We start from the raw sequence: 25,947 nt of genomic DNA on the forward strand, positions 1-25,947 counted from the left end.
TGTGCCTGCAACCCAGGTACATGCCCTTGACCGGAGTCGAACCTGGGACCCTTGAGTCCGCAGGCCGACGCTCTATCCACTGAGCCAAACCGGTTAGGGCATGATTTATACTTTTAAAATTTCCCACATATTTGTAGTATTCATTAGAAAGCTCATAGTGAGTACAGTACACAATGGATAAAATAGTCCTAGAGCTATAATGAATGTTTTTATTTCCAAGTTTTGTAACAATCTTTTTTATTCTCATGCATGAGAGTTTAACAAGAGTTTAATGTGATTAGAATCATGTTGGACACACACACACACACACACACACACACACACACACACTTCATTGGTCAGGTTTTCCTCCCAAAGATTCAGACTTAATTGATGTAGGATGGTGCCAGTAGTTTTTCAAAACTCCCCAGACTCAGGAGATTCTAATGTGTAGCCAGGATTGAGAACTACTGGTTTAAAATTAATAAATAAATTCTCTAATAAATAAAAAAATAAATGTTAAAGTAATAAATGTCTAATAAATTCTAATAAAAAAAACAAGAACAGTACAGTACATCCAGTTCATGGCTAATATTTTTATTTTTTTTCACATAAGAATTGTATTTCATTTTATTATTTTAAAATATATTTTTATTGTTGATAGTATTACAGATATCTCCCATTTCCCCCTTTCATAGGTATGTCATAATCACTTTGCTGTTAAAAAGAAAATAAATAATTTGCTGAATGAATAGGGATTGCTTGGCAATTTGCCACTTGTGCTAAAGGAGCAGACCTCTGGCACTGAAATAGGTTTCTGGGCACAGAGTTTGGGGCAAAACCTTTTAGTGTTGACACTTTGGGAAGACTCTGTCACAGTCATATGCTAGAAGAAATTCTATGTGCCAAGTGTGGTTGTGGAGAATCTTTTCCATAATTTTTCAAGATGCAAATAATCAAGACCTGTCTTTAGTGGCTAACGACTTGTTGACTGAAGACGGGAGACTGGTTTGTATAATCTCTTGAGAGCCTCTACAGTTCTAGGAGTTCCATCTCAGGAAGAACAGCATCAAGGAGTCAATTGACACACTGTTCCATAAGAATTAGTGCCAGGAACAACTCCAAATATGACCCAACATTTGTTTCTCATGGTTTTATTTTCTTATGATTATGAGCTGAAAGACATTAAACATTTGACATTGGAGATCAGGTCAGGAAGAAGAGTATTGGGGATAGGAGGATAGTTTTGGCTGAAGATATGAGATTGGCTAATTCTCAAACATAAGATTCTAGAAGTCTAGCCAAGAGATGGTCAGAACTTGGATGGTTGATTTAATATAAGAGCAAACTAGAAAGAACAGATGTTAGGAAGAATTGGCAAGATTGAGTGATGCTCTGAATGAGAGGGCTGAAAGACAAGAAGTAGCTTTTTAGAGACTGTTTTTACCAGGAAATGCATTTTATTGAGAGATGAACCAGCATACGAGTCTGAGCTAGAGTGTAGCTTTGGATTCATCCAGCTTTGGCTCAAATTCTGGCTCCACCCCATACAAGCTACAGGGTATTGGCCAAGTTACTTAAACTCTCTGAGCCTTAGTTTCTACATCTATTAAATGTGAGGATAATAATAGTACCTACTTTATAGATTGGTGGTGAAGATTAAGGGAGTCAGCACATGTAAAATGCTTACAACAGTGTTGGACACATGGTAACTCAATAAATGTTAGTTATTGTGGTGGTAATACCAGTGGATGAAGGGGAAGTATGTCAAAGGAAGAATAACAATAAAAACCCCCACAAACTTGTCTTCAATTAACTGGAAGTTTAGAAAGAACAATTATGAAAACTATACTAAACCTGCTCTCTATTTCATGATATAATGAGGAAGAGAGACATATGTATCCAAATAAATCTGATGTAAAGCAGGTTATCATCTACATCACAACAGATATTGGATAATGGGTTGTTGGAGTGTGAGGAATATAGTGGTCATCAGTTGGTTGTCTCTGTAACATCTGGTTTCCCTTATTTTCTACAAAAACCTTCAGATTTTTCTTTGAGAAATAGTGCCTTCCTCGTTGTAATGATGGGTTTTGATATTATCCACCACACTCTTAGTTGCAGAAGTGGACTCTGATTAGTCTTAACCTATTGGCATCACTCCTACCTGCTATATGGTCTTAATGTTTGTGTCCCCACCAAATTCATATGTTGAAATCAAAGGTGATGGTCTTGGGAGGTGGAGCCTTTGGAAAAGGACTAGGTCATGAGGGCAAAAGGCCTCATGGATGGGGTTAGTGCTTTTATAAAAGAGACCCCCCAGAGCTCCCTAGTCCCTTCTGCCATGGGAGGATACAGAAGTCTGCAGAAGAGAGCCCGAGCCTGACCGCTGGCACCCTGATCACAGGCTCCTAAGCTCCAGAAACGTGATAAATACACGTCTGTTGATTATCAGTCACCCAGTCTGTAGTACCTTATGATAGCAGCTGGAACAGACTAAGACACTGCCCCCTGGTAATTGACGTAGGAATGAGCAAATGAGATGAAAAATGTGTGCTGAAGACAAAGAACCTTCCTCATTATTCCTCAAGAGCTTCTGGCAAAAATTTTTCTTTTTCTGAGCACAGTGTGGTATGAGGATGTACAGCCATTTGTTTTGTACTATGAGGAGAGCCTGAGGGCCGAGTTGGGAAAATCACAGAGAAAAATAGCAGGATGACGCAATGATACTCTGACAAAACTAGCTGAGGCCAGCCCATAACTTACAGCAACATGACCTTACGCATTTAAGCCAGCTTGAGTTGGTTTTTCAGTTGCTTAGAACCCAAGGAATCCTGACTATTTATCAGGGAGAGAGTAATTCAGATGGGCAGGGCAGGAGTGATAGGGAGGGAGGACACACCCTGGGGCCTGGTTTTAAAGGAAGGCCAGCCTCCTATAGGCAGATAGTGGAACAGCGTACATCCTGAACAAGAAGAACCCATTGAGCATAAGCCTGAGACAAGAGAGTGTAAAGTATTTTCTGTCAGTGGACAGTGGACCCTATATGGCTGGAGTGTCGAGTTTGTATATGGAATACGGGAAGGTAAGCTGGAAAAACAGGAAATGCGCAAAGAAGAAAGCCTTTGAACACTGGCCTTAGGATTTGGGGCTTTATGCTGTGTGCAAATGCCAACTGTCAAAGATAAAAAATATATGAACCTTGTGTTTCAGAAAGATAACTTTGGCAGCAGAGTGATGGATGGACTGGAATATTCTAGGACAAAGGCAACATGGTCACGAATCAGGGCAGACTAGTAAATGGAAATAGGGAATGGATATGAGAGATGTAAATAATGTATACAAGATTGGATTTGAAATGAAGGGAAAAGGCAGGGGAATAACACTGCAAGGTATGGAGCATAACTATCTAGCACAGCGGTTCTCAACCTGTGGGTCGCAGCCCCTTTGGGGGTCAAACGATCCTTTCACAGGGGTCACCTAAGACCATTAGAAAACACATATATAATTACATATTTTTTGTGATTAATCATTATGCTTTAATTATGTTCAATTTGTAACAATGAAAATATATCCTTCATATCAGATATTTACATTACAATTCATAACAGTAGCAAAATTACAGTTATGAAGTAGCAACGAAAATAATTTTATGGTTGGGGGTCACCACAACATGAGGAACTGTATTAAAGGGTCATGGCATTAGGAAGATTGAGAACCACTGATCTAGAAGGACTCTGCTTGAGAAGGCTGAAGGAGCCAGTGTAGGAAGGAAGAGACAGAGTTCAGTTTTGGACACTAAGAACATAAGAGATTGGTGGAACATACACATGGAAATGTCCAGGAAGGGCTGGAGATTAGAGTCTGGAGCTAAGGTAGGAAATAGAACTGGAAAGCACAATTCTGCAAGTTATACCAACAAAGAAGATAGTTGAAGACACAAAGGGGAATGAGAACCCTGAGGAAGTCATTGAAGAAGACAAGGGCTGATGACCAAGAATGGATTTAGAGGTTCCCTGTGTCTAGGGTTGAGCCACTGAAGTGCATTCTCTGGATAGATAGGCTGTACTGTCAAGCTGAAACCGAACTTCAAGTCGGGTTGGACAATGGGATGGATGTTATGGAGACCCTGGGCAGGGTCAAGACTGAGAAGAAGTTATTGTACTTTTTGATAAAAGGTGAGGGGTGACTTCTCTTTCAAGAAATTTTCTGATAAAGGAAAGGTAAAAGTAACAGACAACTAAGTAGCTTTAGGGAGAAGCAGGGACAAGCCTTCTTATGATAAGGAAACGTGTTTTTTGTATACAATCCAAAGGCCGATTTTATTGTTTAATATTTTCGATGTGTTGCTTTGTTACTGGACTCATTTTCTCCACATCTGGAACTTCTATTTATATTATGTGGTCAAATGCATGAAATGACTCCCTTCTGGCTTTTCATCTGCCTATAACCAGCCTGACCAATTTTTGGATGATTGTCAGTTAGATCTGATGTTGTATTTTTTATTTTATTTATAAATTTCTCTCTGTGTGAGGTGTTCCTTAGTGAGTTGTTTCATTTGGCTTTATTATGTGCACCAAGGTAGTGAAGTATTAGAAATGAACGTTCAGAAACACTCCCAGAGAGAGTTTTTATTTGTGCCCCAGGGGTCTACTCACCAATGTTTTGGAAACTCTGGAGACTAAATTTATATACAAAAGACATAAAAGTTTTCCATTGTCATTGACTAGCAATGCTGGTGAAGTAATATTACTAGAACACACTACCTTTATTCTGGAAAAATGTGGACAACACTGCAAACTAATACACCTGGGATGGAAGTGTATACATATCCTTCTGTGAGGGACGAGTGACTTGTAATGACTTGATTGGAAAAAAGAGTGTTTTTATTTTTTCATTATTTGGTTCTGGAAATTTTGATAAGCTTTTAAGAGGGGAGATGGTATTAATTCATTAGAAAATGGTTACAATCTGCAAAAGGCACAGATGTGAAGTTCATTCAAGTCACACATTTATTATACAGTACATGCAAATCTTATAAATGGTCTTTTTCTTTTTTCTTCATTACTCAAAATCAAAAACAAAACTCCTATCACCACTGCTTAATATATTAAGAACTTCTCCACTCTGTTTGTGTCTATATTGCTGTTGTATGGTTCTATTTATTCCAACAATTTGCTCTCTGTAAAGATAATTGTGATGGATACCCAAGAGGCATGTGATTTGGGGTGAGGGGTGGGGGAGAGTGAAGAAGAAGGAAAGAGCAGAAGAAAGGGAAATGGCAAACAGTGTTTGAAATTCATCAAAACATTGAGAGGTGAGTATGCACAGAGATTGTGTTAGGCACTGAGAACACAAAATAATTTTGATCTAATTACTACTTTTGAGGGAGAATCATTTATATAAACATATGACTATATTATTTTCTATCATCTATCATATAAGTGTTTTGTGTATATAGAAAGAGGAAAGTAATTTCCCTGTTCTGTGAATAACAAAATAGTCCCTATTAATTTTTCCAGTAGCAAGTATAAATTTAGTACAGTTATGGATGTATTTATTAAATGACTACTATTTAAATGTCAATTTGAAAATGATTATGTAAAGTACATGATACATAGATAGCACATATATTTTTATCCCTACAGTATCTTTGACAATAGGTCCATTTAATTAGACATATCATGATAAGTCTATAGTGTTTAAAATACATTTTGCTAAATAAGTATCCTCAGCATGCATTTTATCACTCTTACTGTAACTTAACAACCATCTTCTAAACCCAACTGTCCACACAGGTAAGATTTAATCTTTGTCTCTTTCTTCTTAAAGAGTATCAACTGAAGAAGATAGCTGAATAAATAAATATATCACTAAAATATATCACTTGGGAAGGGCATTGAACTAGTTATTGAAGAATGAATACAAGTTTTTCAGGAGAATAAAGGACAAAAATAATCCATGGCAGAAAAGAAATCCCCCAATGCACAAATGATTACGTGTATTAAAGCCATGGCTTTAAGATCAGTGGTTCAGGGGTGGGGTAGAAGGTGAGGGTCTAGTTGCATTGGATTCTTGGGGTGGAGGAAGGGGAGAACTAATGGCCTACATTTGTCCCAGAGAGGTTCTCCTAAGTCCCTTGGCCCTCAATCCACCCAGGAAAATGAAAGTGATCATCACGGGGAGGCTGAGGAAGTCAGTGGCATCAATTCACTCAGCCTCATCCCTTGAAAAAGATCAGTTCTCAAGGAAGCAAGGAAGGGTTTGTCTTGGATGTTTTGTACCCCTCTGCTGTTAAATCCCGATTCCACCACTTTCTAAATCTCCTCTTGTCCCACCCACCCCTCATGAGAATAATTATAATATCTTCTTCATTGAGTCGCTGTGAACATTACAATAAGGTAACCCAAGGAAAGTACCTGGCACATAAAATCTACTTCTTCTTCTTATTTTAAAAAGCAAAGAGTGTCTTGATTAATATCATGTCATTAACTAATGGTGAGAAAACTATATATTGTTTTAAAACAGATAAAACAACTTTTTTTTTGCACGACTTTTAGGAAGACAAAGGACCATTTATTAAAATTAAGAGTAATTTCTTGTCCTTACTCTCTTTTACCCTCACAGGATGCTATAGAATGGAGGGAAGAAGTGAAGCATTCAGAACAGTGCCTGCTCAATGAGTGGTGGCTACTTTCATTATTTTCTGACATTGTTTTCAGGTGCTGTGTGAATTATTTAAATTTCCTGCATGTTTTCCACATTTAAAACTTGTTCTATTTATCCGTATGTAAGATATAACAAGAAACTATATGGGAGAGCTTGGGAGGGCATAAAGGCATACATATCTACAGTAACTGAGATTTTTCCTTTGCAGGTAGAAGTAATGAAGTTCTGTCTCATCTGTTTCACAAACAGGATGGGGAGTTTGTTTTATTTTAATTTAATTATTTTTTGGCAGGGGGTTATACTTATTAGAATCTAAGACTTTAAGAATAAAACCAAAGCCTTAGCCGGTTTGGCTCAGTGGATAGAGCATTGGCCTGTGGACCACAGGGTCCTGGGTTAGATTCTGGTCAAGGATACCTACCTCTTTGCAGGCTCCTCTCCAGCCTGGGCTCTGGTTGGGGCTCTTGCAGGAGGAACCAATCAATATGTTTTTCTCACATCGATATTTCTCTGTCTTTCCTCTCTCTTCCACTCTCCCTAAAATCAATGGAAAAATATCCTTGGGTGAGAATTAAAAAAAAAAAAAGAATGAAACCAAATTCTGATAGATACGTCAAAGGCAAGCCTGGCTTCTTGGTGACATAGCCTTCTTTACCTTGAACATACAAATACATTTTAAGTTAAAAATATGTCACATAGAGAGCAAAGCAAACGTGGGTGTGTAAGGAAGTAGGATAATGAGGGAGAAAGGGTATGCTCATAATCTCTTAACGCATGATAGTCATGAGTACACACCAGCTATGAGATCTAGTCCACCTCTGGCAAGGTAGTCACAGCTTCTGGTAAACATTGGAAACAAATTAAGTGAATAAACATAAGAAAGGAGAAAGTGTCAGGCAAAAATGTAATCAACAAATGGCACTATCTGAAAATATAACAGCCGCTAGAAGACAGAGTTGATATTGATTTGGACTTTTTATTTGTAAAAGTAACACTTTCTTGCTTTGACAAAATGTTTTAGAAATATACAAAGTCAAAAGTGCAAATTTCCATCCACCTGCCTCTCTGCTTTGACCCCTTACTATCCATGTGGTCTTGAGTAACTTATTAGTTAAGTATTTTTTAAATGATAATAGATAGTATCTTTTTTGTAGAGGTAACGCCAAGACACTGACAATGGAAAAGTCAGTGGCAACACTTTGGTTAGACTTTCTTAAAACACAAAACTTTTTTTTTTATCATGGAAAAACATGTAAAAGTAGAGAGGATAGCAAAATGAATCCTATGTACCCATCATTCACCTTCCACAATTATTAACCTTTTGCTCATCTTCATATTTACTTTTTAAGATATAAAATCCAAAATACTAGTGATGGAACCAAATTACACAGAGTGTAATTTATGCAGTTTGCTTTGGTGATATGAACAATGTATATTGTGTGCATAAAACCCAAAGAAGTAGCTGGAGATACAGTAGTTGTGATGAAGTTAAATTTGTCCTGAGTGGAGCTACTGTGAAGACTGCTCATTTATGCTCTCATTGTTTTCGCCGGGGTAACTTTAGTCCTAGTGCCTGGCACATAGGAGGTGCTCAAAGACTGTTGAATGAATGAGCCTTATTTGCAGTTTGGATCATGGCAGCATGATGGAGACCGTGCATTGTAATGCCTAACTTTTGCAGAATACTTCCTAATGGGTATGGGATGCTTACTATGTGCTGGGCATCTGTGCTTACCAGATGTTAGGTCCTAGTCTAAGTGCCTTACATCATTTAATTGTTGCAAAACCCTACAAAAAGATACTATCTATTATCATTTAAAAAATACTTAACTAATAAGTTACTGAAGACCACATGGATAGTAAGGGGTAAATCTGAGAGTCAAGCCCAGACAGTGTAGCCCCAGAGTCTGTGAACCTAGCACTATTCTTTGTTGTTTCGCCACAAATGTGTCTGAATACCATTTATGGGCACTTTGATAGGTGGTTGTCATACCTGTACTGACCAATTAACTCATAAGATCACTCCTTTGCAGTGGTGCCCAATAATGGAAGGGTGTTGCACATGGAATCGACATTTAAAAACAGTAAATAACATACTTTGCCATCTTTCATGAATGCAAGGCATTTCTGAGTGTTGTGTGGGAGGGAATGTGGTAGACTGATTTCACTGAGACCCTGCCAAATTCTGGTCTTGCGGCCATCAAAGGCGCATCATTTCCTTCCAAGACTTCTAAAGGGGCTATTACCATGGCCTGCAGGTTCTGGATTGCATTCAGAGGAGACACTATCTTCTTAAGTGAGATGTGGAAAAGGAAGTGTCATGCATTGTAAATAAGGCAGAGAGAGAAGAACTGCTTGGAGATAGAGATGGCGAAAAACTGCCTTCTGCAACTCATGTTTCATCTCCTCCCCCTTATCCAACTTTGCCAGAGCCCATCCTGTTTTCTTTGCTAAGTTTACTAGCAGGAAGCAAGGAGTTTCTCTAGGGATACTCCTGCCTCTAACAAATAACTCCTAGGTTAAATATTAGTCCATGTATATGATGGGGCACCATGGCACTATTAAAAAGAACAAGATGGAGCCCTGAGGGTTGATGTAGAATGATCTCCAAGTTATATTTTAAAGTGAAAAAGCCAACGCTCAAACAGTATTAATACCCAGGCTACTCTTTGTGGATGGAGGAGGGTGATATAACTATACTGACACGTGCATAGAATTTGCTTGGGGAAAAAAGGAAGGTAGAAATGCTTGCCTCTGCCAAAGGAAGGGCTTCTCATTTATGGATAATAAAGAACATTATAAACTGATGAACAATAATAGATACAGAGGCAGAGCAGCATCGAACAGGCTGTCAAACTACAACGGGAAGGCTGGGGAGGGTTGCGGGGGTGGGAGTGGGTGGGGGGGGGGGGCTAGAGATCAACCGAAGGACTTGTATGCATGCATATAAGCATAACCAATGAATGCAAGATACTGGGGGTAGGGGAGGCCGGGGGAAGGTCAATGGGGAAAAAAAGGAAACATATGTACTACTCTTTGTAATACTTTAAGCAATAAAATAAAATAAAATAAAATAAAATAAAATAAAATAAAATAAAATAAAATAAAAAACCCATTTCACATTAAAATATTTTAAAACCAAATACATGCATTATGTTTCAGAATTAAAGTATTTCAATTGTTGCCCTAGCGGCCCCATGGTCGGCAAATTGCGGCTCGCGAGCCACATGCAGTTCTTTGGCCGTGTGAGTGTGGCTCTTCTTAAGCCTTAGGAGTACCCTAATTAAGTTAATAACAATGTACCTAACTATATAGTTTAAGTTTAAAATTTGGCTCCCAAAGGAAATTTCAATCATTGTACTGTTGATATTTGGCTCTGTTGACTAATGAGTCTGCTGACCACTGCCTAGCCGATTTGGCTCAGTGAATAGAGCCTTGGCCTGCAGACTGAAGGGTCCTGGGTTCGATTCTGGCCACAGTCACATGCCGGGGTTGTGGGTTTGATCCCCAGTAGGAGCGTGCAGGAGGTAGCCAATCAATGATTCTCTCTCATCACTGATGTTTCTCTCCCTCCCTCCCTCTCTGAAATCAATAAAAATATATTTTAAAAAAGGTATTTCAATTGTTAACCTGGAGTAAGTACAGAAAAAATTCTTTAAAATACTGATAGTATAACAAAAGCAGCAGTTTACATTAATTGTGTATTTCAGGAGGAAGGGTTTGGACTAGATGTAGAAGTAATTTTTCCTCTTCATTTTCCTTAAGGATGGTCCTTTAAGTTGTCATTGAAAAGCACCTGAGAAGTAGGAGACAGGAATCTGGAAGATCCCCACTGAATGATGTTAGGAGATATCTGATATCAGCCCCCCTCTCCCCCCATGTGGGGAGATACGGAAGGAAAAGAAGAAATAAATGTGTTCAGAAAGAAATCAGAGTTCTCCCAAGCTCCACAAAGAGCCCACATATGTGGAGAGAGTTGTGGGGTTTGGTGCAGTGTTCTGGGTGCCCAGGGTCTGGGAGCTTCGGCTTCACTGCTTCTCCAGGGTATCTTGGCTGGAAGCTGTGCTCTGTAAAGGGGCCTGGCCTAAGGCCCAAGAGGAGTCACACTAGGGGCCCCTGTGAGGAACACTGAGAGCCCCACTGGCCGGTGGGTGACCCTCACTCCCACTCCCGTGGTGGGTGTGCCAAAGCCCTGGGTACCTCCAGCTCTCTGGAGGCCTGAGGTAGGTTTTCGGTGAAAGCCAGATTGCAGGGGGAGGGGGGGGGGGGCATGTGTCTCAAATTTAAATGCGTTTGGGTGCTTGACAGGTAACTTTAAAACACATGAAGCCGCCAGGTAGAAGAGAAAATACCGGGAACTTTGGAGAACTGGGGAAGGGCATATTATGACTATTTCAGATTCAGATTTGTAAACTACAGCTGTGCTGGCAGAGCAGCACACCGTACTGGCTGGAGCCCAGGCCAGTTTGCGATCCCCGGAGCCCCGGCCAGTTGGCGATCCTGCGTTTCAGCTGAGGACCCGGCTCTCCCCAGTTGCTTTAACCTGCTGCTGATCCCCAACCTGTCTCCCAGCCACTGAGGCTCGCGTGGCACGGAAGACCTTCCCAAACTTTGGCGCGCATCCTGAGGGCGCAGTGCCCCTCGCTGAGCTCCCAGTACTGCTCCCCAGCACCTCGGCGGTCCAGCAGCCGACTGAACCTCCGAGTGGCTCAGAACCTGTCAGCGGCCACATTTTATTTCTGCCAGAAACTGGATTGTTGCGGCTGAGACGTCTGGGGACTCGGGTCAGGCGGGGTTCCGGGCCAAGGGAGAGATACGGAGATGTAATGGGCGATGGGAGCCCGGGACCCAGGCGGGGTACCGGGCTGAGGGGCGGGGCCGGCACAGGGTGGGGGGAGCCCTGCCCCGGGTCCCGCCCCGCCTCGCCCCGCCCCCGCGCTCTAGAGTTTCTGCCACAGGCTCTCTCTCCGCACTAGGTCCCGGGACCCCGGAGCGCAGGCCGTGCATCGTCGGGTTTCCTCTGCCCGCGCGCACAGCACCCGCGCGCTGCAGCAAGTCCGGAGTTGTCCCGCAGCCGGGACATCCTCTGCTACCGGCGCCCGCGGGCGACCCTGCAGCCGAGGCCGGAGCCGAGGCACCCTCGCCCTGCGCACCCCGGGGTCCTGCGCTGCAGCGCGCGGTCCACCTCCACGCCCTCTTGGCGGGGCGGGCCGGGGAGACAGGACCGGCGCCCCAATTCTGGGCACTGCGCCCGGCGCGGGGTGCGGGATGGAGAGCAAGGCGCTGCTGGCCATCGCGCTGTGGCTCTGCGTGGAGACTCGGGCTGCCTTTGTGGGTAAGGAGCCCGCTCCCCAGGAGGAAGGCTGAGAGGCCGGGTGCGGGCGGGGAGATGGGGATGCGGAGAGGACGCGGAGGCCAGACCTCCCTGGGACCTTAGAGCTGGAGAGTTGAAAGTGACCGGACGCTCTGTGTTCCTTCATTGATCAACGAGGCTCAGCGACTGGCCCAAGATTCCCTAGCAAGTTGGTGGGCTCCTGAGCCCGGTTCCTTTTCCACGACTCTGGTCTCGGACAGGGGCCTCGGCTGGAGGGAGGCGGGGTGGGAAGGCGCCCGAGGCTGGCCGGCAGGAGATGCTCCCGTAGGCGCAGGCGGGGAAAGCGGTGGAGAGAGGGCCCCTGCTCGCACCATCCTTGCTCCCGCGCAGGGAAGGGGCCTTGCAGGGAGCACCTTGCACTCAGCTCTGCCTCTCAAAGAGTCAAGCGGTGACGGGGGCTGCTCTTCCCTTTTGGCTCGAACTCGCTCACACACTCACTGTATGAGATGGGGGCGGGGGGGGGGGAGAGGGGGGGCATTTGTCCCGTCTTGGTGCAGGACGCCGTTTTCCTCGCAGAGAGAAGGGGGGAAATTGGGGCTTGGACTCGGGACTTTGACAGGTTCCCAAAGTGTCTTCAAGTAACAGTCACTTCCTATGAAAAACAATTTCAGATCTTTTAAAGCGCTTTGGTCCTTGCGGTAAGCGCATGGTCATTAGTTCACGTTCTGCAAACTGACTCTAGGGGACTTGGTACCTAGATTAAGCACACTCTCGCTCTCCTTGCCACCAAATATTTAGCTCCTTCCAGATTAGGAACACATATACTCTTGATGCAATAAATTCTCTTGCTTTTTTTTTCTTTCTTTCTTTCTCTCCCCACCCCTTGCCCCTATCTGTTTTCTGTAGCCACAGTTTACTGATTTCCAGATTTGCACTCTTTGGAGGGTGAGAAAGGGGACAGGGTGGAGAAAGCGGGGGTGGGTGGCGGTGGAGAGAGATATCAAATAATTCAGGGAAAAATTCCTTATATAAAAAGAAAAGCCTCGGGTGTTTTTTTTTAAAGACATATAAAGTAACAGATCATTTGTCTATAGTTATTGATTTTTTAAAATGATTTGGTTCATCAGGGCCAGCTCCACCATGGACACTCCTATGTCCATGACAAGCCCTCCCTCTCCCCCTTTATTGGGAGAGAATGAAGGTCTGGAACATGTGGTTTGTTCTGCATCTCACAAAGAAGTGAGTTCCTTTTAAGCCTGGGGTGTTTCATAGTGTAGCAGTAGTCAACTGGTAATCAGGTTGCCCTGAATACAATGATGAGGTTGCCCTTTCAGAGTGTGTGAGTTGCTTAATTGGATTGGACTATAATTGGTGCCATCAAGTTCTAGAGACAGAGGCACTGTTGTTTTTCCTTCCTGTCTTTGGAAGGGTAACAGTGCACAAATTAATTAATTTTGGTTATGGGATTTGAACATAGAAGGGCTTTTTATTGAGCAGTAGCATATGTACTGCTTATAGTTATTTCTTTAGAACTTTCTGAAGAGTAGAACTCAAAATTGCCAATGAAGATGAATGAAGCTTAATAGAGAAAAAAATTGAGTGTTGGTCTACAGATATGAGTTGAACGTTATCATTACTGATAGCCTTGTTGCATAGTTTTTTGTTGTTGTTGTTGATGTGTCCCTAGGAAAGTATAGTGTTGTTTTGGCTTCCCATGAAGAGTACTTTAAAAATGTTTTTAACACAGGGAAGTACATCTAGCGTGTGAGATAATCTGTTGAAATAATTAATGAAGATCTTCAAGAATCTCTCATTTTGGTGGTGGGGTGAGCAGAGCTTAGTCTTTACTACCATTGTGTTTTCTCTCATATGCATGAGCCTAAATAACGGGTTCTTTCCCATTTGGATAATTGTGCAAATTATATTAAGTTACTGTTTTTGATATGTTTCTCAACCTAGTGTTTATTTATCCAAGTAAATTGTTTTCATGTTCCTTCTTAGACAAAGTGGGACTCCATTATTAGAAGGTTTTCCTTTTACTTTTAAACATTTTGCTTTATTATTTGTCTTTCATAGTGTAAAGTGCTGTGCAAATTAACTGAACATGACCATCCAAGACCAACAGTTGTCCAAGAGTGACCCATAGACCATGTATGATTGAGTCACCTCATGTGCTTATTAAAATGCAGACTTGTAGGGCCAGGGACATTCTGACACAATGTAAAGTTCAACAAGCATTGTCTGAAACACAAGTTGGTACCAATGCCAAGTAGTTTATAAGATTTGTTGATATAAGTTGATTTTCAGATTTTTAAAGCTTTTTAAAATTATTTTTTAAGTATGTTACTTGTCAACAAATCTACAGTTATGTTAGCAGCCTATTTTGCACATTTGGGTGAGTGTGTGAAAACATGTGTGATCAGTTGCTCATTTTGCCTGCAGCTATTCACACTGGGATCCATAGATTCAATGCATTGGATATTTGCACTGAATATTTGCTCATACTCTGTTTGCTCATACTCTCTCATATTTGCTTATACCCTCTTATTTGCCCAACGAGGTCAATGCCAGTTTAGGCCTAGAGGTCATTTGTACTTAGTTGATGTGAGTTAACAATCATATTAAGCTTGGGTACTTAGCAAGCATTGATCTCTTGTTAAGATGGTGTTCTGAAGATCTGGATATTAGTTAAGACCATAGCATCATGGTCAGTTTTTTTTTTTTCTGATACTCTTCCAAAATCTGGTAGCTGTTTGCATTTAGTTGACAGAGAACTCAGTTTTCTTACGGTGGAGTAACCTAACCCACGGTGAGGAATATATCCTATGGTATTTTTAAGTAAAGTCAGATTTCTTGTGTTCCAAACTCGGTTTCAGGAGGAACTCAGAACTTTGATTGTTAAGCTGAGATTCCCCAAGTGCAATTCATTAACATTACACTTTTTCTAGTCCTATTCTCGGAGGAAAAGTATACTAATGGGCATATTATGCGACATTTTACTCAGTTTCTCTCAACTGGTTTTAATGTAATCTTTCAACTTTGCCAGTTTAGTTACCAGAAACCTGACAAAGGAAAGTGAGACAAGGTCATGGATATTCCTACCCCCTTCAGGGTACAGATGAACTATATAGAAATCTCTCTAAGCAGTATTTGTTAATCAGCAATTTAGGTGAATGTGTGCATCCTATGTTTTATAAGAAATGTCAGTGGGTCCTTTCCTCAGGGAGTGAGATCATCAGATGAAGGTTCATTGGGTTTCAATGCCCCATATCCTTTTGTAAGACCTTGAAGTTGGCAATGCAGGAAAACAGGAACTCCACCCTAGCTCTATGAATTGCAGAACTGTTGTGTTGGTTTATGACCATCTGCCCATTCTTCCTGTTATGACACAGCTTGTGAACTTTTACTGGGAATGGTGAAAAGTAAATTCACAGTTTAATGAATTGCTGAAGAGGTCTTTTAAAGTTATGGAGTATGCATTGTTTATGGAAGGTGTTTCCTATTGGGCCTGACTCAGTGGCAACTACATTCATTAATTTAATTTGTTTCTAGGTTTGCCTAGTGTTTCTCTTGACCCACCCAGGCTCAGCATACAAAAAGACATCCTTACAATTATGGCTAATACAACTCTTCAGATTACTTGCAGGTAAGGATTGATTTTAGATATGTAGATAAGTATTTCCTGTATTAAGTAACTCATTATTGAGCAAAAAATAATTTCCATACAGCATAATTGTAATAGATTTATAGTGATTGTTTATAAGTAGTGAGGTTTCTAAGAAATGACATAATAATGAAAAAATGAGAAAGGTTTTCTCCCCAAAATTCTTCATTATTTTGCTGGCATATTTTCTGTTGCCCTCTGCCAACACATTCCCCCCAATAACTAGTATAGAACCAGGCATTATATAGTTGACACTCAATAAATATTGAATGAATAAATGAAGTTGAGGACTTACCCTTAAGGGATAGGGTTGAAGAAGTTTTGGGCCATATTTATAACACAGCTTGTGAGCGGCTCTTGGGCATCTTTTTAGCTCTTTTCAAGAACTTTATGTCATGATAAAATTCTGACTGTGGTTGCAATTTAATATTCATCCATTAATATTACCTACTCTGCATAGGTAATGAACTTCATACTCTGGCTCAATATTCTGGAATGCCCCTCTTCTCACTTGCTAGCAAGAAGCCATACTATTATTGAGTTTTGTTAACTAGGAAAACAGGCCTCTATGACAAGAAGAAGAGGCCTTTAATTTTTGCCTTTTAGCCACTAACCCAGGAGGAGAAGGAGAAGGCCCTGGGGTTCAATGTAGTGATTATGCAGAAGCTTGTCAAGAACAGTGTGTTTTGGCGGAATGATGGGTAGAGGCAAAGTTGCCCTCTGAGAAGAGTGCTGGGGGTCCACCAACAACCTTGGGCAACTTATTGCCATTGTTTATGATTGCTGAATACCAAGTGTTCAACACAGTGACACAGATCTACTTTAAATTGCAGAGTGTAAAGGATACCCTAGTCCGTTATCAAGGGTAGGTCATCGATACCTAGGGGGAAAAATTACATTAACAGGTGCTATTTCTCTAACTTTGCTATTTCAATACACATTTCTCACTAGATTTGCCTCTTACCCTCAGCAACAAAGAATATTTAAAATCCTCAAAAAATTCATACTCCTTTTTAAAATTCCTAATAAACATTTCTTATGTTCTGAGAAAGCTATGAAGTTCCATGAATGTAACTGCAACTTCATGAAATTTCAAGTTCTTTGAAACAAGGATCAGTATGTAACCGTCTTCTTGACATTGACTATCCTCCTTGGAACTTTGTAGAGAAATGCTGCAATAAAAGTAATCTATGTTTTGCCGGGCTGCTGTGGCTCAGTGGTTGAGTGTTGACCTATCAGCCAAGAGGTCACAGTTTGATTCCCAGTCAGGGCACATGCCCCGGTTGCAGGCTCCATCTCCATTAGAGGGCGTGCAGGAGGCAGCCGATCAATGATTCTCTCTCATCATTGATGTTTCTAGCTCCTTCTCCCTCTCCCTTCCTCTCTCTGACATCAATAAAAACATGTTTTTAAAAAAGTAATCTATATCTTAATGTACTCCTTACAGGTCCTGCGAGGCTCTTAGACAGTTGACCCCTCCCTAACCTCACTTCTTACTCTCCTGCTCGCTCACTCTTATCTGGCCATTCTGGCTTCCTTATTATTCCCTTAACACTCCAGATATGTACCCACTCCAAGGCCTTTACATTTGTGTGCCCTCTGCTGAGAATACTGTTTCTTCTGATATTCATTTAGCCCACTTCATAAAGACTCTTCCCTCCAGAACTCTTCACTCTTTTCTTCGTATCATCTATATTTTGTTTGTAGTACTTATCACCACTGTGTAAAGAATACATTGTAATTTTTTTAAAAATGTCTGCTATTTTGAGGTTTATTTACTTTTTTATTGCCTGTCTCCTCCAATGTGACTGAGATTCCATAATGGCATTGATTTTTGTCTGATTTTTTGTCTGATTTTCACGGCTGTATCTCCAGTTGGACGTATAGCACATACTTAATAAATATTTGTTGAATGAGTAAATTAATAAAAAACTCAGGAATCCCTATAAGTGATTTCTGAAGCTGAGTCTATGGCTTTTTTTGTCATTTGTTGAAATCACCTGTCTTTGTCGGTAGAAGTCTGTGTGACTCTGTTGAGAAGTCTATATAAGTTTGAGAACCGGAACTTCTATTGATTTGTTTTTATTTAGAAACAGCTTCATAATGTGGCAGTTCACATTAATACTTTCCTGGAATTAATTTTTCAGGGGACAGAGGGACTTGGACTGGCTCTGGCCCAACAATCAGAGTGGCTCTGAGAAAAGAGTAGAGGTGACCGACTGCAGTGACGGCTTTTTCTGTAAGACGCTCACAATTCCAAAAGTGATCGGAAATGATACTGGAGCCTACAAGTGCTTCTACCAGGACACTGATGTGGCCTCGATTGTTTATGTCTACGTTCAAGGTAAGTGGTTAAAAGGAGTTCATTTCCCACATTGATTTGCCAGCTATAAAACACAATAGGCGCAAGAAAGAATCAGTACAACAAAAGGCTCGCCCTAAAGGCTCTTGGCCAACAGGAATATACAAAATTCTTCTCTCCCAAGGCTTCCTCTGAGCATAAGACTCATTGATTTGTTCTGGAGCTTGGGGCTCGGTTACATCTCTTTCGCCAGTTAGTTTCGTTCTGATCTTTGTTTCTAAGGGAAATCTGTGTTCACAATTGGCTATGGAGATTTATAAAAAGCCTTCTGATGTTTGAGAGAAAAAACACACACACCAGAAATACTTGAAAAGGAAGATTCAGTGTGAATTATGGAATGGTTTCTGTGGAGAGATAGGTTATCTACAGCAGTAAGAGATTTCCCCAAGAATGCACAGGGAAACAGCCAAGGAATCTGGCGCTCTTTTGTTCATAGGAACTTTTCCCTCTTAAACTTTATAGTCAATTATTCCCATACTTTGGTGCAAATGGAGATGCTGCCTCAAAGGGCCTTTGAGGACAGTGTTTCTCTCCTTTGTGTGGTCTGAGATGGTGGGTGATATGCTACATCATTCTAGATTGACACCATGGTGGCCAATTAACACCCCTGCAGGATAAAATACAATGTTACATGTATTCAGTATTTATAATATGAATTCTTTCTTTGCATTTCAAAACTCTTCTACTACCTGAATTTCCCTGTGAAAACCTGACTTTACTAATGAGATACTTATCATATAATTTGGAAGAATGTAACTATTATATAGTATTTTGCTTGGATGTACTAATTTTTTTTCAGTGTAGATGACTTTTGTAGACATTTTATTTCTACATTTGTACATCTCTTTAAATACCAGAGGACTTGAGGTAGGTGAAGATGGCTTCAACTTTTTTTCCAGAAGCATCTTTTATAGCACAAGAATTTTGTCAGCTTGAAAAATGTATTTAGAATATATCCACTTGCATTTTGATAATGCAGTTTAGTCGGTGCAATGGAAAAGTGGAGAACACATCAAAATAACATGTCCTCCTGGATTGTATAGTATTTGAGAATTATTTTTTTGTCCAGGTTAAGCATGACCCAAGGTAGAATTCTGTGCCTCCTCTCTGCAGAATGTGAAAGAGACAAAGCTCAGATCTTTGAGAATTTCTGGCTCCTTTTGATCCGGCAGTCTTGGGAGACCAGGCTTTCTCAGAAGATTGTGAGGATTTCCTGCTTTCAGCCTGTCTGGAAATAGACTACACGATGAACCTCTCCCATAATATCTCCTTATTTCCTTCTCCCTGGAGTCAGGAAACCTGGAGACATGTGAAAACGCATTTCATGAGTTTCAGTAAATATTTTATTTTGAGAGGATGGGTGGTTGTTTGGGTTTCTTTTGTTTATTTCCCTTTTCATGGGATACTGAAATACAATTGATTTACCGAATAGCTTTAGTCTGACGTCAAGGGGTTAATTTAGTTTCCAAAGGCTTCTGTAAGCAAGCTCTATAACATTTCCTACCATATGGATGAATGGTAGGCAATGTTAAGAAGTAGCAAGCCCTAGCACTGTTTATTTGTATATTGCTCATCTTTTGTATATCATCAAATTCGGCTTCCTGTTGACGAGGTAAGCTGTTCGAGATCGTGGTCATGAAGCTTAACAATGGGAAAGAAAATGCTGGACAGCCCTTTAATGTCCCCTCTGGTCTCCACCTTACTTCCCTACTCTTCTGACCCCATTCCCTCCAGCAATGGATGGAGCCAGGAAGTGGGCCCCGGCCTGGCAAGATAATGGCTATGGCATGTGGTGGGCTGGATTGGCTGCCTTTCTGTGCTTTCCAGCTGGGAAGGAAATCTGATTTCTGCTGTTGAGAGAATTAGTTGCCTTTGTCCCCTTTGGTTTAATTAACTCTTCCTTCCCTTGGACCAACCATCTTGAAGAGCTCTGACAATGCTAAGTCGGGTGTGTGGGGCATAGCAGCTTGAACGATTATCTTTCCGAGGGTTCAGGCATGATTTCACTCCACATCAACTCTATCTCTGGGGAACAGAGGAGTTTCCCACCAGCGTATGAACATTGTATGAACAATGTTTGAACGGCATTAAAATCTCTTTTATTTTCTTCTCACTCTTTGCTATGGTGGCTTTTCAAGTTTTGTCATTGAAGATATTAATGACTGCTGAATCTTAAACTAGACACAATAACTATTAAACATTATTTTATAAAGAATCTCACACTGAGTCTTCACAATTTTAAAATACCCATATAAAACAATTCAAAAATTATTAATTATTTCTTGCTTATTTTAAAGTTCCTTTGGGATTTGTTCATTTATTTTCATGGCATTTACATTATTTGCCTAAAGAAAGAGAGCATGAATTTTTTTTTAACATCAATAAAACTCAGTAGGTAAAGTGTAAAGATTTAAATTTACTTTAAAATTTATATATGAAAAATGTAATGTATATGAAAAATCTATATGTGAATATGAAAATGCATATGAAAAGTGAAGAAGTATACTCATTCCTTTTGAAAAAATTGTAATGATTGGTCTATTTAAATGTGGAACCTATAAAATATATTATTCTTATTGATGATCCTTGTGAAAGGAGTCAATTCCATTCTGTGATTTTTCTTTCAGATTTTTCACACACACACACACACACACACAAACACACACACACACACACACACACACACACACACACACACACACCCCCTTCTTGCAGAATACCCTTGGAGCCAGATATGTACCAGCAGATTGACCTGTGGATTCCTTCCCCTAGTGTGAATGTCAATTCCAATCCTTCTCAGAACCTGAAAGATAACCAACTTTTCCAGTAAATTCCATTAAGTAAACAGAATTAAATTTTCTTTTAGATTACAGATCTCCATTTATTGCTTCTGTTAGCGACCAACATGGAGTTGTGTACATCATGGAGAACAAAAACAAAACTGTGGTGATTCCATGTCTTGGGTCCGTTTCAAACCTCAATGTGTCACTTTGTGCAGTAAGTTACATCTTCAGTCTTCTCTTCTGTTGTCATAATCTTAAACTACTAAGATGGGTAGCTTGTTTATAATATAACATCAAGAATGATATTTAAAGATCTTATAGGAAGAGTCAAAATGACAATAAAGAAAACCAATTTGTATTCTTAAATTGTCAATTTTTTAGTGATCATTTTACATGATTTTGCTTTTGGATAGCACTTGATTAAATATTTGATATTTCTCTTTCTACCCAGAGATATCCAGAAAAGAGGTTTGTTCCTGATGGTAATAGAATTTCCTGGGACAGTAAGAAAGGCTTTACTATTCCCAGCTACATGATCAGCTATGCAGGCATGGTCTTCTGTGAAGCAAAAATTAATGATGAAAGTTACCAGTCTATTATGTACATAGTTGTGGTTGTAGGTAAGAGAACAGTTCCTTTCTATATCATTATTGTCACACACAAAGATTGGCTTCCTGTATTAACATCCTGGAGATTTAGGTATAGAGTGAAAGACAGGGATTTGAAAAATATATTAACTCAAGACACAGTATTGGGCAACTCATTAATATCTACTCTTTTTTTTAAAAAAAATCAAATAAACCCATGTGCAATCAAGGTTTTCTCTTTTCTTGCCAAGACCAAGGATGAAAAAGAATACTATTAACTGAAGCATATTTTATGGAAAATTTAATGTTCAGAGCATTGCTTGGCATCTATTATTTTAATTATACCTATTTTATGGAAAGTTCAGCAATTTACTAAAGCTGGCCCCATTGGCCATTTACTCAAATTTTACTACTTTTCTCTCCACTGGGCTCCAACATCTTTGAGATCCCCGAACGTTTGCTTTGTAAATCTCTACTGGCCATTTTTCTGAGAGCTCCCAAATATTGGTGAAACCCTCAGAGAAAGATGATGTGACACATGTTAATGTTGCATCATTTGGGGGAAAGCTTGTGCCAACTCATAGATTTGTTTTCCCTCTCACTTTCTGTTTTTTCAATTTACTTGCTCCAGGGTCAAAGATTTATGATGTAGTTCTGAGCCCCGCTCACAAAGTCGAGCTGTCTGTTGGAGAGAAGCTTGTTTTAAATTGTACAGCAAGAACTGAACTAAATGTGGGGATTGACTTCAACTGGGAATACCCTTCTTTGAAGGTAACACTAACAATTTAAAACCAGCCCTCTAAATACTTTGCTAATCAGCTCCAATGGCGTTGGCTGGAGAGAGATAAGGACCTCTCTAGCCAGATAAAATGTAAATATCTTCACACACACACACACACACACACACACACACACACACACACACTTTAAGAGAATTGCAGAACAGGCAACATTAATGGAAAAGAAGATGCAATGCCAAGAATTCTCTGTCCCACTCTGCTACAATCAGGCTCTGAAGATTAGTTTTCTCTGGATGATCCCATCTTCCCAGGTTGTTTTATTTCTCTGTTCTGCAAAGTCTTTGATCTGTTTTCCCTTTAAGAGAATTTCTCTCTTCAAGAGGTGGCATGAGACACACTTCTCCTTATACAGTGATCCTATTTGCCTGTTTCTGCAGTTCATACCCATCTCATTCCCACTATGTGAGGTTTTAAAAATCCTTTTTCATTTGGTTCCACTTATTTCTCCTGAAACCAAATATATTTGTTGTCTACATATATTAAAAGTTCTGAAATCTCTATTATCAGCATTAAGTAATGTCCACCAAGAGCCAAGACTTGATGTTGTGGGTATCTAGAATCTACTGGGTAATGTTATCCTGGACTTAGCAAACTGTTTTACAGCATCAGCATAAGAAACTTGTGAACCGGGACCTAAAAACCCAGTCTGGGAGTGACATGAAGAAATTTCTGAGCACCTTGACTATAGATGGTGTAACCCGGAGTGACCAAGGGTGGTACACCTGTGAGGCTTCCAGTGGGCTGATGGCCAAGAGGAACAGCACATTCGTCACGGTCCATGGTAAGCTAAGATCTCCTTTGGAATTACTCTGTGCTTTGGAATGTGACATAATTTAAATAAATTCAGATCAGCTAGTGAACCCCATTTTGATCATTCAGAAGATACTAGACGCCTGATGCACGAAATTCGTGCAAGACCGGACTTCCTTCCCCCGGCTGCTGGCACCAGCTTCCCTCTGGCACCCGGGACCCGGGCTTCCCTCACAGCCCCAGCTTCATCCGGAAGGTCGCCGGAAGGATGTCTGGTCTAATTAGCATATTACACTTTTATTATTATAGATTTCTGAACTCTTGCTAGGGAGGCCACATGACCTGGAGGCCCAGAGCATAGCTTGGATTCAAAATCCCAACTTTAATGGTGAGATGAGCCAATAGATGATTAAAGCTCACTAAATAGTACTTGTTGTAGTTGTTGTTGGTGCTATTATTACTATAATATGCAGAATGTTATTATCTAAGATAGTTTTTAGATTTTCATTTTATTGCAAGGCTGAGGGTCCCACTTGAGTAAGCATGGGCTTTGCAGTTGGAAAAATCTGGATTGAATTACTTTCTGTGGGGCTTTGAGCAAATAACTTAATTTCTCTTTCACTCACATAAATGTCTCAGTTTAGATGATAATTTATGTGGCACCCAAATTATGAGCCTTGGTAAGGATTTGGGGTTTTATAATATGGGAATGCAGAGCAGGGTTTTAAGCAGGGAGAGAGACATGTTCTGGCTTATGTTTTTATAGGATTTTTATCTTTTTTTTATATGGGATACTTTAAGGAAGTAAGGGAGGAAGTAGAGAGACCAGTTAGGAGGCTAATCACAATAATCCAGTTGGCAGATGGTGGGTGGCTTAAAAAAAGTGGCGGGGGTAGAAGTAGTGAGAAGTGATCTGATTTTGGATATATTTTTGAAGTTAGAGCCAATAGGATCTGCCTATTAATTCGTTGGCTGTGGGGGCGTAAGAGAAAAAGAATGGAAGATGACCTTTGAGTTTTTTTCATGAACAACTGAGTGAGTGGTGATTTTACTTCCTGAGATAGGGAACATTGATGGAGGAGTAAGATTAGGGGAAACGGGATTGGGTGTGTTCATTTGAAGATGCCCATAAACATCCAAAAGGAGATATATACCATATAAACCTGGAGCCAGAAAAGTCAGGGCGAGGGGCAAACATTTAGGAGGATGTAAATGGACCTTTTGCCTGAGACTAGAGGAAGGTGTTGATAAAGAGAAGAGGTCTGAGGATGAGTCCTGGGGCACGTGGTGGGGTGTGTATAGGGTGTGATGGGAGCAGAGGAGAAGGAGCACCCAAGTGCTTGGGGAACTTAGAGAAAGCTTCACAGAGGAAACATTGCTTGAATTGAGACCTGAGCAATTATTAGGCTTGCAGGGGTGGGGGGGGGGGGGAGGGGGGTTGTGGTGGTGGGGGGGGTGGAGAGAATCAAAGGCAAAACTTGGACGTGTGGGAGGGGCTGGAATGTGACTTCCAGCAGGATAGTATGGGCAGTCTCTGAACTTAGACCCCCAAGGCCTTTGACTCTTCACTTGAAATGAAATAATAAACCCAACGACCTCTTACAATAAGTTGACATTTATGAGAATAATCCTCTTTTTTTTTTTCTTTCAGAAAAACCTTTTGTCGCTTTTAGTAGTGGCATGGAGTCTCTGGTGGAAGTCACGGTGGGAGACCGGGTCCGAATCCCTGTGAAGTACCTTGGTTACCCTCCGCCAGAAATAAAATGGTAACTCTCAAAAATAAACGCAAAGCATTGCTCCACATGAAAGTCGATCCGAGATTGTATAATTCCTGTTTCCCCCCCCTCTCCCACATAGGTATAAAAATGGAAGACCCATTGAGTCCAATCACACAATCAAAGTGGGGCATGTATTGACGATTATGGAAGTGAGTGAAAAGGATACAGGAAATTATACTGTTATCCTTACCAATCCCATTTCAAAGGAGAAGCAGAGCCACATGGTATCTCTGGTTGTGAATGGTGAGTCCATCCAGTTTTCCTTTTCTGCCCAGAATTTATTATGAAGTGTATGGTTATGTTTTCCTATTCCTTTGTCACCTGCTGCTTCACTCACATCCTGAGTGGGCTCCTATGTATAAAAATAGTCCAGAGCCGTGGCATTGAAATGAGGTAGAGGAGAGTGTGCTCTGGACATGTTTGCGAATGAACTGCTTGGTGGTCAAATGCAAGGTTAAAGTAGATGCTATCCTCAATGGCTAAATGCTGAGAATGCCTGCGGAGACAGTTGACAAACCTAAGCTGCACCACTTTTGCACCCGTCTCATGGACTTGTGCACCTGGCATTGCCAACATGTAAGACTCTTCTTGAATTCTGTGGGAAGCTTTCAGGTTGACACTGAAGTTGATGTGCCAGTCATGCTCAGGGAGGAAAACACTGTTGGCTGGTGGAAGCTTTTCAAAATTTTTTTAAAACAGGAGTCGAGGATCTGACTCTGAGGCTATAAAGGGAAACTATAGAGTGTTTTCTTTAAGGATGATTTGAACTTTATTTTTTTCAAACTGAAATATGTAAATAAATGTTCTGTGTCAGGGGGAAAAGGGGTGTCATGGTCAAGTAAGTGTGGGAGATGCTAAGTTGATATAAAACTTTATTGCAAGACTTCTCAGGGCTTTTAATATGCAAATATATTGCCATTCTCCAAGGGGAGAGACTTAGAATTTTCAAGGTTTAACAAACGTATTTGACCAAAGCATCCCTCCCCAGTAAATCCATTAATACCTTGCTCCAAACACCATCTATGGGAAATGCTTCTCTGTTGTAATTCTTTGGCAGGCATAGTAACACTTCAGGATCTTCTCCTATGACATTAAGGTGCTTCCCCATATATCCTGACACCTCCCTAGGTGTCTGTTGAGGTTGGCTCTATTTCTTTGCGGGGACATCAGCTTCAGGGAGGTAACAGTTTCGAGAAAGTCCCTTAGAAGCCACTTGGGAGTAGGAGATTGAGGCGTGGAGAGAAGTTGGAAAGCTGATAAG

At 40.7% G+C, this 25,947-nt stretch overlaps 1 protein-coding gene across 4 annotated transcripts in view; it reads left to right on the forward strand.

Annotated features, from left to right (window-relative positions):
- The first annotated feature begins 11,611 nt into the window (after window positions 1–11,611).
- The window catches only part of KDR (kinase insert domain receptor), a 40,815-nt gene continuing 26,479 nt past the window's right edge, over window positions 11,612–25,947 (forward strand). For 3 of the 4 annotated variants that reach the window (XM_059670977.1, XM_059670969.1, XM_059670985.1), the window contains exons 1-9: window positions 11,773–11,983; window positions 15,515–15,608; window positions 17,774–17,970; window positions 20,855–20,985; window positions 21,223–21,391; window positions 21,990–22,129; window positions 22,762–22,939; window positions 24,560–24,674; window positions 24,766–24,929. In XM_059670977.1, the coding sequence (XP_059526960.1) occupies window positions 11,917–11,983; window positions 15,515–15,608; window positions 17,774–17,970; window positions 20,855–20,985; window positions 21,223–21,391; window positions 21,990–22,129; window positions 22,762–22,939; window positions 24,560–24,674; window positions 24,766–24,929 (1,255 nt within the window). In that variant the 5' untranslated portion in view covers window positions 11,773–11,916. Of the gene's footprint in view, window positions 11,984–15,514; window positions 15,609–17,773; window positions 17,971–20,854; window positions 20,986–21,222; window positions 21,392–21,989; window positions 22,130–22,761; window positions 22,940–24,559; window positions 24,675–24,765; window positions 24,930–25,947 lie in introns of all 4 variants that reach the window. The other variant, XM_059670994.1, reaches the window with a different exon arrangement.

Source organism: Myotis daubentonii, chromosome 1, assembly GCF_963259705.1.
Source record: "Myotis daubentonii chromosome 1, mMyoDau2.1, whole genome shotgun sequence".
NCBI classification, from domain to species: domain Eukaryota; kingdom Metazoa; phylum Chordata; class Mammalia; order Chiroptera; family Vespertilionidae; genus Myotis; species Myotis daubentonii.